Genomic DNA, 23,394 nt, shown 5'->3' with positions numbered 1-23,394 from the left:
AACCTAAGCGTGTTTCACTCCATGAACTGTTAAAGGGTGACAAGGACCTAAGCGTGTTCACCACAAGTTATGATAAGCGGTGCCACGGACCTAAGCATGTTTTACTCCATGATATGTTAAAGGGGGACACGGACCTAAGCGTCTTCACCACAAGTTATGATAAGCGGTGTCATGGATCTAAGCGTGGTTTACCATATGTTAAGTGAAACACAGACCTAAGCGTATTTCACTCTATGATATGTTAAAGGGTGACACAGACCTAAGCATGTTCACCACAAGTTATGATAAGTGGTTCCACGGACCTAAGCGTGTTCACCACAAGTTATGATAAGTGGTTCCACAGACCTAAGCGTGGTTCACCATATGTTAAGTGAAACACATACCTATACGTGTTTCACTCCATGATATGTTAAAGGGTGACATGGACTTAATCGTGTTCACCACAAGTTATAATAAGCGGTGCCACGGACCTAAGCATGGTTTACCATTGGTTAGGTGAAACACGGACTCAAGCGTGTTTCACTCCATGTTATGACAAGTTATGCGGTGCCACGGACTCAAACGTGGGTCACTATATGATAAGTGAAAGATAAGATAAACAAGTCATGTATGATTGTTAGAGAATGCATGAAGTCAGTCATTTATGCATTCACGTTACATGTTTTCCATGATTATGTATGGTTCGCTCAGGTTAATAATGAATAGATATGTTATGTGAATCTGTGACGATATATGTGAAGTTTTTTTCAGAAATTAAGCCTATGTTAAATTAAGCTGAGTTGTGTTTATGATATGATTGTAAATCTGTGATGATGTATGTATGTTATGTTTTTACTTTATGCTTTCAGTTTCATGATTCGAAGACAGCTACGTTCAATTTAGTTGACCTTTTTTTTTTTTTTTGTAAATGAGGTATTTTTCATGACTTCGAATCTCTTCACCGAGCATTATATTATGAATGTTAGTAATATCTTTATCCTATGGGACATGGGTGTTACAGTGATCTTCCTAGAAAGTCGGAAAGTCCAAACGTACAGTCCTTGGGTGGATCTCTCTAGTGTGAGGTACCATCTGATCATTTCTGTTGTTATGCTCACTTGTATGTGCTCCATCTAATTGCTTGTTGTTCTTCTAATGCAGATCTGACGCCACTGAGGACTGCTGCATCATGGCCTCCATCTTGCTCCTTAAAGCTTGCATCTCCACCTCAATAATCTTGAATTGAGAGTTAGAGCTCTTTATATATGCTTCTATAGTTTTCTTAAAGCAATTGAAGCCTTCCTGAAGTTGGTTCATACGAATGCCTTCTGTCATGGACGATGGGTGAGGATTGGGGGCTCTGGATATCACTTGTAATACACTTGTAATGGAACAATAATGGAAAGGGCAAAATGGTAAAGAAATGGATGGAAATTTTATACTATATTAAAATTGAAAGTGATAACTACTCTCTTCGAGGAGAGCTCTTCCATAGGAATTTAGAATCAAATCTAGGAATAGTCTAGATGATTTCCTTTTCTTTTCCTCAGTACGTATATAGTAATCTACCATGGATTAAGAGAACCACTTACAAATAGGGCCATCGGCCACCTAAGAAAGTAAGAAAGTAAAACTATTTATGATAAATGCAATTAGACAAAGGCCTCCAGCCTAAAGAAGCCCACGACCCAAGTACAACTCATTTGTTGTTATATGCATGTTACATGGTCTCCAGGCCTTCTACATCCAGCCCTAACGTTTCACAACCCGTTACCCCATCTTCCATCTTATTCTCCTAGGTTTTCTTTTACTCAGCCGATCGATCTCCACTTTACTTCTTAGCATTCCCATGTTAGCATGTCACAAATGGTAATAAATGTATCACATCTTACATAGTAGGATGGTAGTATAGTACATAATTTTTTTCTAAAAGTAATGATGCAAGGCATCCTTCTTTGCAGTGGGCTCGACTAAGATTGTTCAATCGGGCATTAATTCAAATATACAGATATACTCAGATCTAGACTTGATTGTTTAATGCGATTCAATATATAGATATACTCAAATCCAGACTTGATTGTTTAATACGATTCAATATCCAAATACTCGTCCAAATTAATCTGAGTTATGATCTGAGCCATTACCCGGATGAACTCTATTACTTTTTAAAAGCCTCTATTTTACTAAAAGATTTTTAAGAAAAAAATAACGTTGAAAAAAATAATTAAATAAATTAAATAAATCTCAAAACATCAAATACATGTCAAAAAATTAAACATTTTCCATTGTCCATAATAATATTAATATATTAAAATTGAGAACTAATTTTTATGTCAAAAGAATAACTAAAGTTAGAAACAACTAATTATCTTTTAAATTAAATGCATATAAAACAAAAACAAATAAATCTAATATTCATCATGTAAAATGCACGCAATACACAATGCAACCCACTACCTATATAGTGTTTATACATTACATCACAAAACACAAAATTACAGAAGAATTACAAATTCAATAACATGGACTTCCATCGTGATGTAGGCCTCGTTTATTTTTGCAGATGAGATGAGTTGAGGTTAAAGTTAAAAGTTGAATAATATATTGTTAGAATATATGTTTTTAATATTATTTTTGTTTTGAGATTTGAAAATTTTGAATTGTTTATTTTATTTTTATGAAAATTTAAGAAAATTGTAATGATTAGATGAAATAAGATGAATTGAGAAGAGTTGTAAAAACAAACGAGGTCGTAATCTCACTCTGAATAGCAGTTTGAGCCTTATTATTTTTTAAAATATTATTATTATTTTAAGATTTGAAAAAGTTGAATTGTTTATTATATTTTATGTGAAAAGTTTAAAATATTGTAATGATGAAATGAGAATTTTGTGTCTTATTCCACTTGCCAAATCTGCCAAAGACTAGGTCACGTGCAAATAGGTAAACTGGGTTTAAATGAGAATATATCTGAAGTTAATGTCATAAATGAATATTCTGAAAATCTTTCTTAAAAGTATTGGACCAAAATTATCAAGAAGTCAAACTGCCTTCCTAGACTACGAGAACGAAAATTAACATCACTAATTCTAATCAAAAGAACCCTACGATAGATGTGTTTACAATGAAAAGCTTACCTTTCCAATAATCGTAGGCTTGGATTCAGAATGCATTTAAACTCATCTCATGTAACAACTCAATCTTAAGATTAGGATATAAGATAGATTTTATGTATTTTTTTATATACCTATAAATATATTATTATTATTATTATTATTATTATTATTATTATTATTATTATCAGATTTTAAGTTTTAGTTTGAATTTAAATCTTAGTTTTCTTATCTCCACCGAGCCTCATCTCATGATTTTAGTCTCTGTTATAAACACAATACACCTCCAAACCCGTACGTCTCTCAGTGTTAGTTGTTAGTATCCTAGTGGAGGCCGACTCTGTGATGATCAATTTCTCCACTCTGCACGTCTCCACTCCCATGCACATGCACGCTACTCCGCTAGGTTTCCTTTTGTTTCTCAATCATCTACATATATATATATATATATATATGGTATACTCACCAAAACTACAAGCCGCACTCCCTAAGCCCTTGCACGCTGTCCTCCACTTCATGCACGGCCTCCAGGCCACGTCCATGAAAGAAGCAACCGAGAGCCACCTGCACGACGGAACCTGTGCGTTAGCACTGCCCAGCCCTATGAAAAGCATAAAAAACTTGGCCTCCTTCCATAAACCAGACCACTTACCTCGACGGAACCACCATCACCCACGTTCCACCACGGCAACTCCACCATCCAGACCATGCACAACCGTGCATGCCACTGTGAAGAGACTTCGCACCACCAACCCACTCTTCGGACAACATAGTAAGCCTCGCCATGCACCACACGGACGAGCCTCTGTTTTCTACTTCCGAAACAGAGCAGCCAGTGCCAGTTGCTTTCACCACCTTAAGGACGTCGGAGCACCTCTCGGACAGCACAGAAACTGCCGACTTGTTGTTTCCCGTCGAACCCGCATCTTCCCAGTAAGCACACGACCGTCAGCCACCCAGCTCAGCCACGTGCCCCTCCTTCCTCTCGGTAAGCTCTGCCGACAGCTCTCTCTCCCTCTCTCGGTGTCGCACCACCACTAGGACCCTTCAAATGAGCCGCCGTGATGCCTGCTAGCCACCCAGAACCGCCGCACGTCAGCCTCTCTCTTGGTGAGCCCCTGTGTCGCACGCCTCCCTCCCGAGTTTCTGTTTCTCTTCATGTTATAGTTTGTGTTTGGATTGTTGGTTTACTGCGAGTAAATGTTAATCATATATTATTACTTTTATAACCTTGTTTTAAATACTTTTGTAACCTTGCACTTAAGTATATGATATTATAGACACTATTACGTCATTTTATTCCAGTTGAATTTAATATTTCAAGTTGAGTTTAATGTTATTAAATAAATATATTAGTCAAAGACTATTTTTATAAGGAAGTGTTTAAAGAATTTGAAATATATTTTTAAAGTATGTTATTGAGCCTAATATTTTGTTAATATTCCTTTGTCTATTTAGTAGAATTTAATAAAATTATTATGTTAAGAATATTTAAACAATATTAGTATTTATTTAGTTTCTTATAAGATTTAATAATTTTGTTAAGAAAGGAAACCTATTTAAGAAGCGAAGTTTTTATGATTTATTTTTAAATAGAATTGATTATATCTCAAGTATTATTATACTAAGTTATATTTCTTGTAAGTGAGAATATGCTATTAGTATTGTAAATAATTTAAGAAATCAGTATTCATTGGTTTTTGTGATAAACAGAATATTTATTTGATTATGTTCTACGGTGTGAATTTAATTAAGTAGGATATTAGTACATGTTGATTCTAGACAGAATTAGTGATAGTTTATACTGCATATAGGTGACGAGCTACGAAATAAGATTCAAGAAGAAGCATAGCGAGGTAAGTAATTTGATCACAAATTAGGATCATCACAGTTCATTTTATAGATAATTACTATTCAAGCTAGTTCATTTCCAACCAATTATTTATGCACCACTCATGTCATATGCAAACATGTCATCCAGCATAGCATACGATTTTGTCATTCCGCATAATGTTTAAATTCATAAATTATGATTATGTATGTAATATGTCATGCATCTCATGTGTATAAGACACGTAAGCCATCTTAAATTCAAGTGAAAGATAAGATCAGATCAATTAATAAGATGGCCATTCAGATGCATGGTACCAATGCAGTTCAGTTTCAGGGTGGATGTGCAAGCCACGAACTCAGTCGTGGTCCACCATAGTATGCCAGAATACTATCAGCGGCTCCCCTTGCAGCCGCGGGATGTGGGGCCCCGTGCACAACCTCGCACACAGGGTTAAGTGTGTTGGCCAGTCAGATAAATCTATCAGATCAGTCAGTTAAAACAGTCATGCATAACACAAGCATCAGTATGAATAATCATGAATTTAAACTCTCAGCATGAAAGTTTTCATGAAAACCTTACGTTTAGCATGTTTACGCTGTGATGGATTTCTTGTTGAGTCTTCGACTCATTTTTGTTTGTTTTCATGTTTTTAACCACCCAGGTGAGGATGATGAATACGAGCAGGCATGCCAGGAATAGAAGGAGCATTAAATTTTTTGTTCAGACTTTCTAAAATAAAACATGCTTTTATGACATGAATTTTGTTCAGTTTATTTCATTTAATGTTTTTGGAAGACTTTTTATTAGACCTTTTCTACAAATTAAATTTCTAATTTCATTTATGAAATTTGAGATCTCTTGCCGGATTTATTTTATAAAAAGTATGTGACACTCCTAGCCTTTGGAAATGGGGTGTTACATCTCATTTCATCTAATCATTACAACTTTTTCAAATTCTTAAACAAAATACAATAAACAATTCAACTTTTTTAAATCTCAAAACAAAAATAATATTAAAAAATAATACTCTAACAATATTTTATTCAACATTCAACTTTTAACTTTCATCTCATCTCATCTCACCCCATCTCAACTCACTATCCAAACCCTACTGTACATTTGAATAAAATCTTCAACGGTGGACTCAAAGTAAGCTGTTGCATCATAGCTCTGCAAGAAATGCAACACCCAACAAATAGATTAAAGCCCCATTTGGTTTCACAGATAGTCTCAACCCATCTCATATCATTTCATCTCATCTCAACATCTAAATATCATTAAAACATAAACACTTTTTAATTTCAAATTTTTAAAATTTTCATCTAATCATTACAACTTCATTAAACTTTCAAACAAAACACAATGATTAATTCAACCCTTTCAGACCTCAAAATAAAAATTATATTAAAAAATTATATTATAACAATATTATAACTTTATAATATTTTTATTCAACTTTTTCTCTCTACTTTCTCAAAATCCTGTAAAACATTTTAACTCAAATTATTTAACTACTATTCACAAACTATCTCACTATTATTTACAGATTTTTCATCTCATCTATATAACCAAATGAGGTGTAAATTATAAGAAAGCAAGAAAATAAGCTACCATTGATTTTGTCACTAAAATAATGAAGTTAACCCGTGAGCTTGTTCTGTAACGTACCAATGTGTTTGCAAGGATGGGGAATATTAAACAAACACAGACAAGTCCAATTACAGAGGCATCATTACTGTATAGCTTTTATGTTTATCAACATATGCTTGGTAATTTAAGCAAGGATGAGGTTTGTAGCTTTGGATCATGATATCTAATTAATAATTTAAATACAATCAGGATCATTAAGATCTGCATCCAAACTTGTATGATAAAGATAAGATATGTATATACATATAGATTGATATAGCTTTTTTTGTTTTTTTTTTTGCCGATTAAGCTAATAAACTAATAAAAACCAGATTTAAGTTTCAAGTAATTTATATATAAATTTACCTTCAAGGTCAATTGCTTATACATATTGATCTTCCAACTCCTAGTTGTCGACTGGTTTGTTCATTAATCAATTTTGGGTGCAAATGAGGGTTCAATAGTATCAGGAGATAATAAATTCCTAAAAAGATCCAAAATACATCCTCCAATACTAAATGCGGATTTCAAGGCAACAGTTAAAATAGAGGTGGCTAATATATCACGTACTACCTCTGTAAGGACAAGATAATTAATTAATGAGAATTCCTACTAGCCGGTCCGTCCAAGGATCATCATATAACAGCCTGCCAGTAGTGTACTGACACCTAAACTTTCTACCACAGTTAGTGTGAACCAGCATTACATGGAATACTCGGCTACAGCAAAATTGACACAGCCCCTTCCCCTTCACGAGAGACACATCCCCCTCCCCTTCGCAACCCCTTCGAATCGTGACGGAACCCCTTTCAAAACCCACGCCTTCGTGGCTCGCAGCTCGCAACCCCTTCCCCGTCCCTTTCAAAAACCCCTTCGCAGCTAAATGCCCCTTCCAACTCGCAGTTTGCAGACCCTCCCCTTCGCAACCCTTCCCCTCCGCACCCCCCTCAAACAACTCAGCACCGTGTATCTCGAAGCCAAGGCTGAAGGACTAGTACCAACCACCACTGAAGAAGACGTAACCCTTGAATTCTCGACCCCACATGACCCAACAATTTCGACGGCTTCATAGACCTCATTTAAACCATGTGCCCTGCCACATACCTTCAACAGTTCTTCTTGAAATGCTTGAACTCCCAAAGATACTTGATTCACGCCCAACCCAATCAATTCCTCCATCTTCTTAGAATCAAAAGTCCTAAGGTCCATCTCCATAGATATTTTAGGATTTGAACTCAACCTAAGTTTCATCCATAAAACTTCGAGAACCGACGCCACAAGTCTCGGTGGCACCATTGAAGGCATACCACCCCCGAAAAAAACTGTTTCCAGAGAAGGGCTGGTCTCAAATTCTACTCTAGTGGCATTAATTTCTCGACAAAGCAATTGTATATAGTTTAACACTCATGGGTCATCATTGGTTTGGCTAGAAGATGAGCCGAGAGCGACAATTGGGAAGTCGCAGTTCTGGCAGCGCTTTCGATAGAAGGGTAGGTGGATGTATGCTGAAGTAGAGGGAAGCTGGGGTGCTGGGCAACGAAAATGTTTGACGAAATCGGCACGTAATTGGTCTGGGCAAAATCGACCAAGGAGGACAACGGTGGACTGGTGGTGGTGGACTGGTGGCAGTGGATGCTGGAGGTGGAGGTCTGCTCGGCTTTCGTTCTGGACACACGGTCGGGCTAAGCTCAATGTGTGCTCAGTTCTCCTCTCAGCTAAAGTCTTTTGCAATTCCTATCCATGCGCACGAGTCTAGCGTGATTGTGGTGTGATTTCTTCTAACATCCCATTCCCCGTAGGCTAGGAGTGTCACGTGTTTTTCATAAAATAAACCCGACAAGAGGTCTCATATGAAATTAGGATTTTTTTTATAGAAAAACTGTAATAAAATGTCTTTCAAAATCTTAACTGAATAAAAGTTATGTCATAATAGTAATTTTATTCTAGAATGTCTGAAACTAAATCAACTGCTCCTTCTAATCCTGGCCTGCCTACTCGTATTCATCATCCTCACCTGGGTGGTTAAAAATATGAAAACAAACTAAAATGAGTTGAAAACTCAGCAAGAAATCCATCATAACATAAACATAATAAATATAAAGTTTTCATGCCGAGAGTTTAAAAAAATTCATGACTGTTCATATTGATGTTTATGCTCTGCATGACTGATTTATCTGAATTAACTAACCGATCTGATTTAACTAACTGATCTGACTTAACTGACTGGCCAACACACTTAACCCTGTGTGCGAGGTTGTGCACCGGCCCCATGTCCCTCTGTAGCAAAGGGAGCCGCTGATAGTATTCTGGTATACTATGGTGGACCACGCTTGAGTCCGTGACTTGCACATCCACCCTGAAACTAAACTGCATTAGTACCATGTATCTGAATGGCCATCTACTTAATTGATCTTATCTTATCTTGCACTTAAACTTAAGATAGCTTACGTGTCTTATACACATGAGATGCATGACATAATACATACATAATTATAATTTCTGAATTTAAACATGATGCGGAATGACATGATCGTATGCTATGCTGAATGACATGTTTGCATATGGCATAAGTGGTGCATAAATAATGGTTGTCAATGAACTAGCTTGAATAATACTTATATATAAGCTGAACTGTGATGATCCTAATTTGTGATCAAACTACTTACCTCGCTGTGCTTCTTTTTGAATCTTACTTCATAGCTCATCACCTATACACAGTATTAACTATCACTAAATCTGTCTAGGAATAACATGTACTAATATCCTACTTAATTAAATTCATAATCTAGAAGATATTCAAATAAATCTTTTATTTAAGACCATAATCAATAAATCCTGGTATTTAAATTACTTAAATACTAATAACATATTATAATTTAGTAGAATACTAGGGCTATTTTAAAATAAGTCATAAAAATCTCAATTCTTAAAATAGGTTTCATTTCTTAACATAAAAACTCATAACATATTACTTAATCTTTTCTATTTACAGTATAACATAATAATTTTATTAAAAATCTGACTAAATAGACAAAAGAAATATTAACTAAAATATTAGACTCAATAGTATACTTTAAAATATATTTCAAATTCTTTAAACACTTTCTTATAAAAATGAGCTTATGACTAATACATTTATTTAATAAAATTAAACTCAATTTGAAATATTAAGCCCACCTCAACTACAAATAAAATGAAGTAATAATATTCATAATTAACATATACTTAAACGTAAGGTTATAAATGTAATTATACTTAAAACACTCCTTCAAGATACCATGGGAAGGGATTAAAAAGGGCATAAAAGTAATCTCCCTTTAGCACCTGCACTTGGCAAATTAAAACCTAAAAGCAACTTATATTCTATAGAGAATAGAGGGCAACAGGAGAGGCGTACGAGGTAGGGTACTCACCGAGAGGAGGAGGAGCACGTGGCTAAGCTAGGTGAGACGACGGCAACTCTGGGTGGCTTGGGAAAGACTTGCGATGCGACTGGGTGGTCCTTTAGGCAGGGAGGTGCGACTCTGAGAGAGGAAGCATGCGACGAAGCTAGGGCTGAGGCAAGGGTGGTGGCGATGGTCGTGGGCTTACTGTGGTTGTGCAAGGTCGAAGGAAGTGAACCATACGATAGTTTCTGTGGATTCCCAAGTGGTTTTTCGACATCCTAAGGTGGCTACCGTGCAAGAGAAGCAGAGGCTTCGGGCTTCACGTTCGTGGCTACAGTGACGTGGTGCTTCGGCTGGTGGTGCGAAGTGAGGTCACGATGGAACAACAGTAAATTCTAAGCTGTCCGGAATAGTGCTCCAATGTCTTCTGTGGTGGCTGGCGACACCACTTGGATTGGCTGCATTGAGATGCTCGTCTATGTGTATTGCAAGAGGCTGCAGCGTGGTGCACGTGTGACAGTGCTTGGAGGTCTTCGCGGTCATGCATGTCTGGGCAGTGGAGTTGTTGCGGTGGTTCCGTTGTCGAGTGGCGGCCCTTTATGGCTGTTGCTGACAGTGCTCTGTTCGATGGGTGCAAAACAGGGCTGCGTTCGTGCATGTTTTAGGCTCACAGTGGTCAACTTTAGGAGCTGCTAGCGGCGGAGGTTTACGTGCATGGCTAGGTGTCAGAGTTCTTCGGCTACAGTTCAGATCACGGGTGGCTCACTAGGGTGGTGATCAGTGTTTTCCATGGCATGGGTGTGCTCTGTGTTTTGCTTGTATGCAACGGTGGTTTGTTATGAAGCAAGGCTGAGACGTGCATGAGGGAAGGTTTGTTCATGTTTTGTGTTATATTTAATACAAAGGCTTCGTAAATTTATAGAGGAAAAAATGGATAATATATGGTAGGATTTTCTTATATGAGTTGGTCTCCCAATAGCATTTGGATTTATCAATTAGGGGATAAGGATGAGGCTTACCAGATAGGAAAAAATAAGGCTTAAAACTCAAAATCAACTCTAGTGGCTATTGCAAAATCGGGTCATAATAAAATATCAATAATAAAATGATAATAATCTTATTAAAATGAACAATTAAAATATGATAATAATAACAATAAAATAATAAGAATAATTATATATTAATAGTTATATAAAAAATACATAAAACTTATCTTATGGCCTAATCTTAGGATCGAATTGTTACATTTCTAATGTGGTAGCTTCTAAGTGGAGGGTTGTTATTCCTTGAAAATTAGACCAACCGCTTAGAAGCGGTTCTGTTAATTAATTGCATGAATCCTCCTCCAATCTAAAATATCAAAACCAAATGATTTTTTTACACACCCGTCGGATAAATACCTATCTGGCTTCGATCTAAACTCCATAAAACCATCCTCAAAAATTTTGTGAAAAAGGAGATCAAATCTACGTGAGGGTGGTGCCAGCTCATTACCAATGTTTGTAGAAGCGGTACTTGGCCTTCCTTGATTAGAACTCTCTCTACTAAACACATGAAATATATTATATTACTGAGTTTAACTATAATACCCAGTAGATTAATTATTAAGCTTAATAATTAAGTATCTATTAACTGACTAATTAATCTAAATCTTAAATATCTTGTTGAAATTAATATATATATAATAATTACTATATAGATCTTTAATTTTTAAAAATTAGTATCTTTATTTTACATGTATAAAATGCCAAGTCAAAAATCGGAACTCTAATTCGGAATGAGCTTGGAAGTTTTCGAGCATAATGCTCAGTCTTACTGAGCATTAAAGCACAATTGAGCATATTGCTTGGTATGCTTTTTCAAAGTGTCGCTCGGTATACTTGTTCAGTGTGTTGCTCGGTGTGCTTTTCGGTATGTTTGCTCGGTGTGCTTTTCGATATGTTTGCTTTGTGTTTCTCGATATGCCTTCTTTGCTCAGCACACTTGCTAAAAAGAGCTGAGCATCTCGAGCAACTTATTAGAAAATACCTTCTGAGCAACTTGCTTGGAAAAGTGAGGGTAGTTATCAACAAGGGTTGCTGTTATGGATAGGGATCATGTGATATCTAGAGGAAATAACCAAAATTGCAGCACCAAATCTAGACCTAGGGTGTAAGACCCTAAAAGAAATTCAATAGACTGATTTTCTTTGGACTCTAGGAATGCCATAAAAACCTAGGAAGATTTCATAGATCGAGCAATCATTAGGTTTTAGTTTGTTATCATAGTCGAATTATGATCCTCTAAGGAGATGAGTTGCCTTTTTTTATTTTTTTTAGACACTTAAGATTATAATTAAACAAAATTGATTGTACCGTTAAACTCGTATGAATTTTTAGAATTTTATGGTGTAATAAAAAGTTTTGAGAATGTACAATCAGAGAGCGCCATGTCACCAAACAACTGTCACATCGCCATGTAAAATGCCCAAATCAGCCTAAGATCACTACAGAATCTTATTGGACACATGGCACCATCACAACCCTCCATTTAGAACACACTTTACACTTGTCAAGTAAAGTACAATTGTGTAAGGAAGATTGAGTGAAAATCAAGCAACCTACTTGCTTTCTTACAAGATCATCACACTATTCTAACCACCAAATTATACCATTGATTAGATCCCAAAAAGGGTTTGAGACCCCAAGCCCTAAATGAAACCACAAATCCCTTGAAGGAGCTGAAACCCCAAAGTGCAATATTAGTCCACTCAGTTTGATCTGCTTCCCTCTTGGTTTAAACTAATTCTACAAGCAACCATCACCTCAAGTACCTTCTCTTACACTCTCATCCACTCTCTTACACCATAGTACCCTCAATTTACCAACCCCAATTGAGTTTGAACTTGAAACTCCAATTAAACCCCAAAGTGAGGCAATCAGATATAGGGAATTTGCTTCAACCAAATGGCTTCCAACCACTTGGCTTCTCCCACAAGCAACACTACCTTAATTGACCACTCTCATGACCAACTTTGTACCTTATGGTAAGCCCAAATCGTGTACTTGGACTCAGCCACATCACTCAACCTCACACACACAAACACACTCAACAAGCACATGGCCAAAACCAATAAATGCTTAACCAAGCTTGCAAGCAATCTCTTCCATCAACATGACCTGTCATTAACCACCCAAGTTAGCCCTTTTTCCCTCCTCCTATAACCTTGCACGCAACTCTCGCAGTGAATAATTTTTTTCTTTGAGCAATACTATATAACAGAAGTAATGTATCCCAAAAATATAAGCATATTTTATGACATTCACAATATAACTAATATCCAAAAGGTTACAGTACTTATCCAACAGGTCTATAACATAATTAGTACTGGAGACAGAGCTCCCTAAGTATATGCAAAACTACTATAACTGCTAGGCTAATCGAAGAAACGGAGCATCGAAGTGATGAGCTCTGCATCGTGCCATTGCTGTCTAGTCAACCGCCTCTTGTCGATCATTTGCCGCGTCTCTTGATCCTAGCACATGATCTACCATTTCGAGGGGAATGCTAGTTGGGACTTCCACTATAAGATTTGATTACAAATCTCAGCAAGTTAACAAGAAACTTAACATACAATTTAATAATGCATGCATGACAATAAAAGCATGAATGCATACATGATAATCATAAATAAGCATGACGTGACTTGACATATAACATGATATTGACTGACATGACTTAAACGAAGCACTAACTAAACTTCAAACTTGAGATGACATGAACTGACATGAGAAGAACATAACTGAATGCTAAATAACATGAGCATAAAAATAAAATACATGAACTTGGAATCTTGTTTAATAATTAAGCATGATTAATAAAAGTGACCATAAGCATGCTACACAGTTTCCTTTGATCCTTGTGTCCCTACTGATAACCTCATCACAACACAAGTATCTGCACCAGTTGTAAGTGCATTAACATACGTGTCAGTTCACAGGTATTTGCACCTGCTGTGGAATACATAATGTACGTATCGCGTGTCAAGTATCTACACCAGCACGAGTATGTATAAAATGAAATTGAAATGTGTGTAACACTATTGGCGTTAGTGCCTGATTTCGCTTTGGTGACCTGTTAATTAGGCCTTATTCGAAGCCTATTGATCTTTACCTTGTAAATTTAGGAAATTTCACACTAGTTTAGACACTCCAACGCTAACAAAGGAGTTCCACTAGAATATTACCTCATTCTAGCACTTAGAGTCCTGATAAACATAAATAGGCTTGACTGACTTGAAAATACTAGTTTCGAGATACATAAACTGTACTTGAGACATAACGTGACATGAAACGAAGGGACAGATGACTTGACGTAACATAATGTGACATGTACATGAGATGCGTGACTTGACGTAACATGAAACAGAAAAATAGTACATGACATGACATCATGTGTAACAAATAACATTACGTGACATGACATAACGTTTAACAGATAAAATTACGTGAAATGACATAACATGTAACAAATAACATTACATGACAGAATATATATATAGTGTAACAGATAGATATTATGTGATAGAATATATTGTGTAACAGATAAATATTTCATGACAAAAAATTATGTGTAACAAATAAACATGAAATGATATGGCATATCATGGCATAAATGATATGTGACCAACCGCTTCTTTTCCTCTCAATTGGTCACAAGTCTTGCCTTTACATTTTAAATCTCGAATTTGTGTTTTAAATTTAGCAGATGATGTTTAAAGTGAGCTGAGTATTTTAAAATCCTTGAAATATTTTAAATGTCCAAAATTGTTTTAAATGGGGTAGTTTTTAATATTATTGAACCAAATCTAATTTTCAAGTAAACCTCTTTATATTTTGGAGCCCCGAAAATAATATAATTTTAGAAAATCATTTTATTTAAATGATTAATAAAATGATTTTAGTTCTTTAAGAGTATTTTTTAATATTCATTATTTTGTTTTATGTTAAAAACATCTATTTATTTAGATGCTTTTATTTCTCTTAATAAAGATTTATGAAAAAAAAAACTCATCATTTTAATTTATGATGAAAAGTATTATTTTTGGATCAATACAAAAAAGTTGTATTTTTACATTTAGTCTAATTCCCTTTCCTTTCTATTTTCGTTGTCTTTTCTCCTCCTTCTAAGTGTTTAATCTCTACTGTTGGATCTAGGTTAGGAACCCCAAAATGTAGTGCCTAGATTAATTGCCCTAAAACCGTAATTTTCCCCCATCCTTTCCCCTCTTCTCTCTCTCCCCTCCCTCCAATCGTCACCCCCCCCGGTGTCTCTCTCTTCTCCCTCGCCCAACTGCACACCAGTCGTCGCCATTGACAGCACAACCTTGGACGTCATCCCTCACACCTTTGTCGGTGACTAGCCCCTCGTTCATCATAGCCTTACCCTCATCCCTCAGATCTCCCTATCTCCTCCTTCTCGAATCTCACTTCCTCTCTTCGTCACTCTCTTTCAGTAGACCAACCAACGACGACGCGCACCGCCACCGTGAGCAATCCCACGAGCCTCGCCGCAACCACCCTCCTCCCTCTTAGCCTTCTCTCACCCAAGGATCTCTCTCTCTCCCTCTCTTTTGTTCTCTCTTTGCCCCTCTCTAGATTTGGGCACAACCGCGACCATCCTCCACGGTGCGGCACCGTGTGTCAACTGCCCCTCTGCCTCCCTCTCTCACTTTTCCCCATGCCAAGCAACTCAACCCTCTACTAGCCGACAACCCAACTCCTCCGTGCCTAAACTGAAACCCCTATTTGTCAATCTCTCTCCACCGTGCACGGCAAGCCCAACCAACATCCATGACAGCCTACCCATAACAGAAGCCCTCACAGCACGACCACCAGTAAGGATGAGCATCCACCATACCTGCACGACGAAGCCCCACAACCGCAAGCCATCATCATGACGCCCAAACCTAGGGTCACCACTGCTCAGCTCACCTCAGACCACTTCAACCATAAGCCAACCCACTTTAGCCGCACGCTTCCGTCGTTGCTCAGCCCCTCACATTGTGGTATAAATTCTATCTCTATGCCTCAAAGAGTATTATGTTATGTAGTTTGTATGGTTGTTGCTGGTATTGTATTTGAAAATAGGTAGATTTATATTTATATATATATTGATTGTGTCAACACGTATTTTGCACACCTTTGGTTCAAGCTCCAACAACTCAGGTCTTCAAAAACGGGCCCTACACAAGGTAGAAAAGACTACAACTTTGAGATGGAGACCTTGGGGCCAGGTAACCTTCAATGCCAAAGTTAGGAAATATTCTTCGAAGGGAGCAAATAAGTAAATGAGTCTAGGGATCAGAGATCGTATTCTCGTACTTAGGATCTGTTATTTATACTACAGGTCTGAGGAACAGATAGTGCATGCTTTCTTGAAATTCGTGTTCCCTGTACTATTTCTTTTGTCAAAGTCTTTAAATGTAGCGTGACTCTGCGACGGTGTCATTAATGTGGCGTGTTGTCTGTGTGGCGGAACTTTTAATGCGGCGTGGTTCTCCAACCTCCTCTTCTCAGGCTACCTTCCCTCTGGTCCATTCATGCTTTCCCTGTCAGTAGATCAACAGTTCCCCGTATGTCACACATGCTGTGCAAGCAGGCACTCAAATACTGGACACTACTCGAGGGGTCCTCAGATCGACGAGTCCCATCCCTTATTGCACCATCCCTCCTACAGGTCATGTACAGAAGAGCCTCCTAATGGGCTGAGTTAATGGCTTCTGCTCCGAGCCGGGCTTAATAGGGCCTCTTGGGCCTAGTGAAAAAAATTCCTTTATAGTTACCCCGCTAATTCTCACCGGACAAGTATGGTGAAAATTTATCATGATTGGATCCCGCCTTCTTATCAAGGCTGAGAACCCTATTTAGGTTTTCTAAGGTCCGGGAGGCTTCTACAAATTGGCATTTCTGACGATGTTCCTATCTTCCATGATGGGCTCACTTTTTCATGACATATTTTCAACCTTATTAATGAATAGGTGTAAGGTGGCTTTTCATGTTTGCGTCGCTTCGTAAACCACATTCCTCGAATCCGAAATGGCGAGTATCTTTGTTGCCACAGTGCATAAGAGTCTAGCCGTCACCTTCTTTTTATAAAACATGGGAGTGGGACCTGGTTTCCTCCCACTGTGTTGTGATTGTCCCGCTATTCTAGTTTTCTTGGTTTTTCTTCTCTTCGACAAGTCTTCTTCGCTACTTCGTGCTCTGGCAATGATGGCCTCTGAAAAATCTGTTCAACCCAATGTTTTCGGCGATGGCTCCACCAATACTGGGCCATTGTTTTTGGGTAGTAGATGGTGCTCGACTACTAACAAACTGACGCTGGCCTGCTTAGCCCTCACCTACCAAGTACCAGAATCCGCTTCCTTCGACGTTCCTGGACCCAATAAAGGCACTGTCGATGCAAAGGGTCATTCCACTAGGGTGGCCCTATACCCTTCCATGTTTTCATGTGGCTTGAGACTACCATTCCATCATCCTGTTCGTGACCTTCTAGATCGCATTGGCTTGGCCCTTTCCCAACTGCACCCGAATGCTTGGAGATTATTGAAGTACTACAACATTATCTGGTGGCGGGCTTTGTTGGAATCCTTCCAGGACGATGCAGACCTTACTAGTCATGAGTTTCTTCTTCCTCATAGGATGTTACGTCTAAAGGGGAATGTATGCAGCTTCAAGGCATCACACGCTCTAGTCACCTTGGAGTCACGATACCGCAAAGTGAAAGACTGGTCTCCCAAATTCTTCTTTGTATCTGATCGTGGATGGGAGTTTCCGGTAGGCCAAGTGAACCATCGGGAGTTCCCAATATGGACAGACTGGGGAAAAGTCCCAGAAGACAAGGTTGTGTGTCCGACAGCCACCCCTTACGAAGTGAAGCGCATTGCGATTGTGCGATAATGGGTGCAAAACCACCCCAACAAGATCTTTTCCGAGATCCTCCTTTCCGAGGAGAGTTTGAGAAGCTCTCTGCCTCCCTTGGGACACCTTCCGTTTGATGATAGGTCAGTTGCTATGCGGCCCCAAGTTGCTCCACTTCGGAAGCGTTCCTCAGACCTTCCTCTGCTGAACAAGGGGAACAAAGCTCATCGAGAGACTGTTTAGGTCGAGGATAGGCCCCTTCCCGGGGTACGAGACCCCTTAACGCGGGGACCGGCTACCTTGGAGGTCAACCATCCCATTACTGTGGTTGTTCCAGCGCTGATTACGGCAAGCGAGCTGGCGAGCAATTTTCCAGTGGCGCCTCTTCCGATGGTGACTGTTGGGGCATCCAGGGGCGAGGTCGAGATGGATGCCCTCCTCCAAAGTATTTTCGTGTCTATCGCTCTTGATGAGAGACAACATTCTTCTCCACGGATCTCTTCTCCTTCTGCGTCTCGTTTGGTTGTCGAGAGTTACTCTCTTGAGGCGGTTGATGAAGGGGTGGAGGCTACTTCCAGCAATCATGCGTAGGTAGAGGATTATACAGGAGGTAGGTCCCCTCCAAATGTTGCAATCCTCAGGGGTTCGAAGAGTCCTGCTGCAGATTTTCTTCTGCAAAGGAATCTCAACCACAATCGCAGCTTCAGCATTCACGACCTCCACGATGGTAGCCTTGAAGTCGTCTGTCCTGGCTGGGGTAGCAAAGTCATCGGTGAGGTCAAATAAGTTGGAGCTGCCAAGCTTTTGCTGAGCAGAGAGAATGAGAGGGATCTCTAGATTAGCCTTGCGATTGGGGTGGAACAAAGGTTGGGCATGAGGGATTCTAAGGTTGGATGGGAAGAGGGAAATTCGGTGGTCATGGAAATTTTCCCTTATGAGGCTCACAGAATAAACTTTTGTGGTCACCGCCACGTTTTCTTCAAGCTTCGTTGCATATTCTTCGTCCTCCTGGATCGCACGATTCTGAACCTCCTGGTCTTGCAACTGAATGAAAGATTCTGTAAAATCATTCAAAAATTCCTTCAATTGTTGCCACAAAATCTTGTAATTTTTGTGTTTGTTCTACTAAATCCTTGAGCTACAAGATTGCTGCAGGAATTTCTTCCATAGATTTATTTAGCAGCAAATTTTTTTACTGCTGTTTGAATCTTGTCTCGTCTACCATGAAGGATCGTTAGTCTCTTATGTCAATTGTCATGAATCCACATGGAACGGTAGAGATTTTGAACGTAAGGAATAAACGAATTGTAAATTGATTGGTACTGATGGAAATTGATAGTAAAGAAAATTACAAAATGAATGGTTCAAGGCCACCCTAACCTCCATGTTCACAATCTTCTTGCAGGATTTTCAATAAACCTTTCCCTCCGTTATGCCGCAAAAGGCTAACAAACTAAAGAATGAAATAATTGACAACGTGGAAATGGAATATAACAGAAATTACAATAAAAGAAAAGTTCAAGCTATACAATCCTCTAGAATAACCAAATGAAACGGTCTATCCCTGCCGTGGAGCTGCAGAGTTGCTTTCACTTATAATTTCCCTCCCTAAACGCGGCGTTCCAACAAGCACTATGCAGCGTTTCATTGCTTCCCCTAAAATGGTGTCGCTCGGTTCTTACTTAGACTTCACTGATATTTCATCCCTTCACTTCTCCACATGCAGGTTTCCCCACTTCAATTAGGGTTCTTGACAGGATGCCTTACTTGTAGGCGAAAGCAGCACGGCATCTTCTATCATGCTGATTTGCAGTACCAAATGTGGATGTCCCAAAAAGGGTAAGGGGGAGGAGGGAGGAGTCGAAAGACCTATTATGCAAGTGAACTTATTCATCCCACACCCAATCCATAGTAGAAATCACATCCGACCGAACATCCAATTGAAAACCCTAATAAAATGAATTTGTTCAGAGGCTGAGGCTTCAGATGGGAAGGGGCAGCTAAGAACAAGATCAAATTGAATGCATCTGAGAGATGTCAAGCTGCTGTTATGTGGATACACGTGGGTATACCTCCAAGACAGCTGAGGATTAATAAGTAGAAATTATAATTGAAGAGTTCGTTAGTTAGCAATGACTAGGTGCATTAGAGGAGAGAGTGAATGCCATATCGAACTAGGCACTAGTAGGAGAAAGATCAATAATCACTTGAAACTTGAAAAATAAAAACAAGTGTAATTTTATTAAATTAGTCGGTCAGAGTACATTTTCGGAAAGCCCCATACCTACCTTAAATAAGCATACGGGGATTGTGGCGGCCATCCTAAAATAACTAAACCGCTCATACCATACCCCATCTCACAGGTTTGAAACATATATAGATTAAAACGGGGGAAGAATGAGACGCTAAGAATTTACACGAGGTCACCCTGTCCATCAAATTAGGAGTCAGGTTGCTCAGATTTCAGTGGTGCACCAGATGAGGATGCACAACTCCCATTATGAAGATAGAGACTGTTGGCCACCATAGAATCACTAACCAAGCCGACATCAACATCATCGAAGTTTAAGGTACCTCTGAGCTTTCGGGTCCTGAAGTAAAAAGCAACGCCTATGAGGATATAGTTGATATGGTACAAAAGGGTAAAATAGGCTCAAACCTCAGAAGTTGAAAGCATGTAGAAATGCATACCCATTCAAGCGGTTATTGATAGCACTCAAGTCTTTCGAAGGGCTTTGATATGCATGAGTACTCACTCCAACGCAAGCATAGTAACCTTTCGAGTTATGTGAGATTAGAGCATCCTTCTGCAATTAAAGATCAGAGCACTCCAGTTCAACTTATTTCGATGTCAAGTTCATCCATCGAGATCAGTCACTACATTATCATAATCACAATCTTTGTTATAAGTATCACATCCGAATCAACAAAAGGAAGTTGGCCCAGATAAATTAAAGATGCTATCAATGTTAACACCAGGAGTCGCATGCAAAATACTATTGCGTCCTTGCAGTAAAATAACCCTCAATATTTATCAAGCAGCAGCACAACATCCCATTGCAAGACCAAGCAAGCAACTCAAATTCAAGGTGAAAAAGAAAAAAAAATGCCACCTCCTAAAAAAAGCCAAAAGGCCTAAAGAACAGACATCAGTACAATAGCTAATTGTTTTTATTTTTTTTAAGTAACAGTACAATAGCTAACTAACTGCAAGTTAAATTTGTTGGAATTATTTCAAGCACCAACTTTGACAAATGCCTCAAGTGACATATATGATGGTTCATCTCTGGGTATATGTACATGGAAAACAGATAAGAAAACTGGTATGAGCGACTTGAACGGATAAAAAAATTACTTTTTTTCCTCCCGAGAGCTCCTGCGATCGTGTAGGCCTTTTCCCTGTCTTGAGGTTTTCAAACTTTTCCATCATGGAAGAAACTTTAGAAGATTTATGTCAAAGGATGTCACTGTCGGAACAAGAGAAAGAGGAGATTATCGTTGAAGATGTTCTGCTAGAAGAAACTAAACAAAGGGGAGAGCACTGCTTGCTGGTGTCTTTATTCACGGACAAGCATTACAATCGTGAGGCTTTCAAGCAAACCTTGAGGAAAATATGGCGTCCTGTGAAGAGGATTTGGTTCTCAAGGATTTGGGCTCAAAACTGTTACTGGTAGAATTTGAAGATCAGAGGGAGAAGGCCAGGGTACAACGTGAGGGACCATGGTCTTTTGATAGGAATCTAGTATTGATGCAACACTTTGAAGGGGATTTACAGGCCAACAAAATAAAGATAGTGAAGGCAGCGTTCTGGATTAGACTTTATGATCTTCCACTGGGTGCCATGAATGAGAGGGTGGTGAGAATGACTGGCAACAGTATTGGTAAGGTGGAGAAGATTAATATAGAGAAGGATGAAGTTGCATGGGGGAAGTTCATTAGAATCAGGGTCAGTTTGGATGTCACTAAACCTCTGATGCGCGGCAAATGCATTAACCTGTCATCCCATGAAGTCTGTTGGGTTCAATTTACGTATGAAAGATTACCAACGTACTGTTATGTTCGTGGTAGATTGGGGCATAGTCATAAAGAATGTGGAGGCTGGCAGCATAACCAAGGAATGATGAAGGGAGCTTTCCGTTTGGTCCATGGCTGCGAGCTGGTGGTTCGGCTTCCAACCTCCATGCCCAGGAGGCTGAGCATGGCAGAGATCCTCCTGTAACGGCTCCATGTCCGAGTTCAAAGGAAGCAGCTGACAATCAGGAAACAGTAGGAGCAAATTCAGAACCTTCCATCTTGGGCAGTAAGGGTGGAGGAATGAATCGAGGAGATGTGCATTTAGAGGTCAGCTCTAATAAGGTAAGTGAAATGGATCACACTGCTGGATTAGTGGAGCCAAAAAAGGCCATTTCTAATAATGTTGACTTGCCATATGGGGGAGAGGGAATCTTGCAGGCGGAAATGAATAAGCAGAGGTGCTATTTATGGTAAATAAGACACGCACTCATGAAGATACTGAACTCAACAGGAGCTTGACAAATGAGGCCCCACAATTGGGCAAAGGTTTGGCCCATGATGAAGTTTCTTCATCCAAGCCTGCTGTTCGTAAGGAACAGTCAACAGGAGGAAAGTGGCAAAGACTAAGAAGGATGTCTAGGAAAGGTTCAAGTTCTCAGATTTCTAGAAGTGCAATGAAGAGGAAGGAACTTATGGAGGAGGAAAATGAGTCAGGCTCTTTAGCTAAAGCTAAGCAACGAAAGGTTATGGGGTTTGACAAGATAATAACTAGAAGATCGGTGGAGGCTGAAATTCAGCCCCGCCGGGAGTCATGAAACTCCTAAGTTGGAATTCATGTGGGCATGGGAACCCACGTGGAATTTGTGCCCTTCGTGACTTAGTCAAGAAAGAAGTTCCCGACATTATGTTTTTACAAGAAACTAAAAGTGCAAGTTTGGGGGGTGAGATGAGAATTTTGTGTTTTGTTTGAAAGTTTAAAATATTATGTTTTAATATTATTATTGTTTTGGGATTTGAAAAAGTTGAATTGTTTATTATATTTTGTATGGGGATTTGAAAAATGTGTGACGATGAGATGAGATGAGAATTTTGTGTTTTGTCTTGTGCCCCAAACCAAGAATTTTCGGAAAGTGATAGATGACTCTGCATATATAGATTTGGGATATGAAGGTATCAAATACACCTGGTGGAACAATAGAGAAGGGAAACATGCCATTCATGAAAAATTGGATCGAGTATTAACTAATCATGCATCGTCTCAAGCATTTCCTTTTGCTTAGGTCATGCATACTGCAGCAGCCCACTCAGACCATGTCCCTATTGTTCTACAAACTGAAGGAAATACTCCAAGATTCAAAGGTCCTAAACCTTTCAGATTCGAGGCCATGTGGATAGAAAGTGAAGAATGTGGGAAGGTGATAGAAAAGGCTTGGCAGGTCAATGGTAGGAATGGACCAATTGGTGATATTATGGGAAAGCTATCTGGTTGCAGTGGGAGCCTTTTAGAATGGAGTAAACATTGCTTTGGAGTAGTACAG

At 38.8% G+C, this 23,394-nt stretch overlaps 1 protein-coding gene across 7 annotated transcripts in view; it reads right to left on the bottom strand.

Annotated features, from left to right (window-relative positions):
• Nucleotides 1-13,375: 13,375 nt before the first annotated feature.
• Nucleotides 13,376-23,394, bottom strand: part of LOC121257592 (retinoblastoma-related protein-like) — a 30,886-nt gene continuing 20,867 nt past the window's right edge. For 5 of the 7 annotated variants that reach the window (XM_041158662.1, XM_041158661.1, XM_041158664.1 and 2 more), the window contains exons 18-19: nt 20,534-20,649; nt 20,060-20,433 (exon numbers count right to left, since the gene is read on the bottom strand). In XM_041158662.1, the coding sequence (XP_041014596.1) occupies nt 20,283-20,433; nt 20,534-20,649 (267 nt within the window). In that variant the 3' untranslated portion in view covers nt 20,060-20,282. Of the gene's footprint in view, nt 13,504-20,059; nt 20,434-20,533; nt 20,720-23,394 lie in introns of those variants that run through there. The other 2 variants (XM_041158667.1, XM_041158668.1) reach the window with 2 other exon arrangements.

The sequence above is a fragment of the Juglans microcarpa x Juglans regia genome, chromosome 3S (genome assembly GCF_004785595.1).
Source record: "Juglans microcarpa x Juglans regia isolate MS1-56 chromosome 3S, Jm3101_v1.0, whole genome shotgun sequence".
Classification (NCBI taxonomy): Eukaryota; Viridiplantae; Streptophyta; class Magnoliopsida; order Fagales; family Juglandaceae; genus Juglans; species Juglans microcarpa x Juglans regia.
This window is presented reverse-complemented; position numbering and strand designations above follow the sequence as displayed.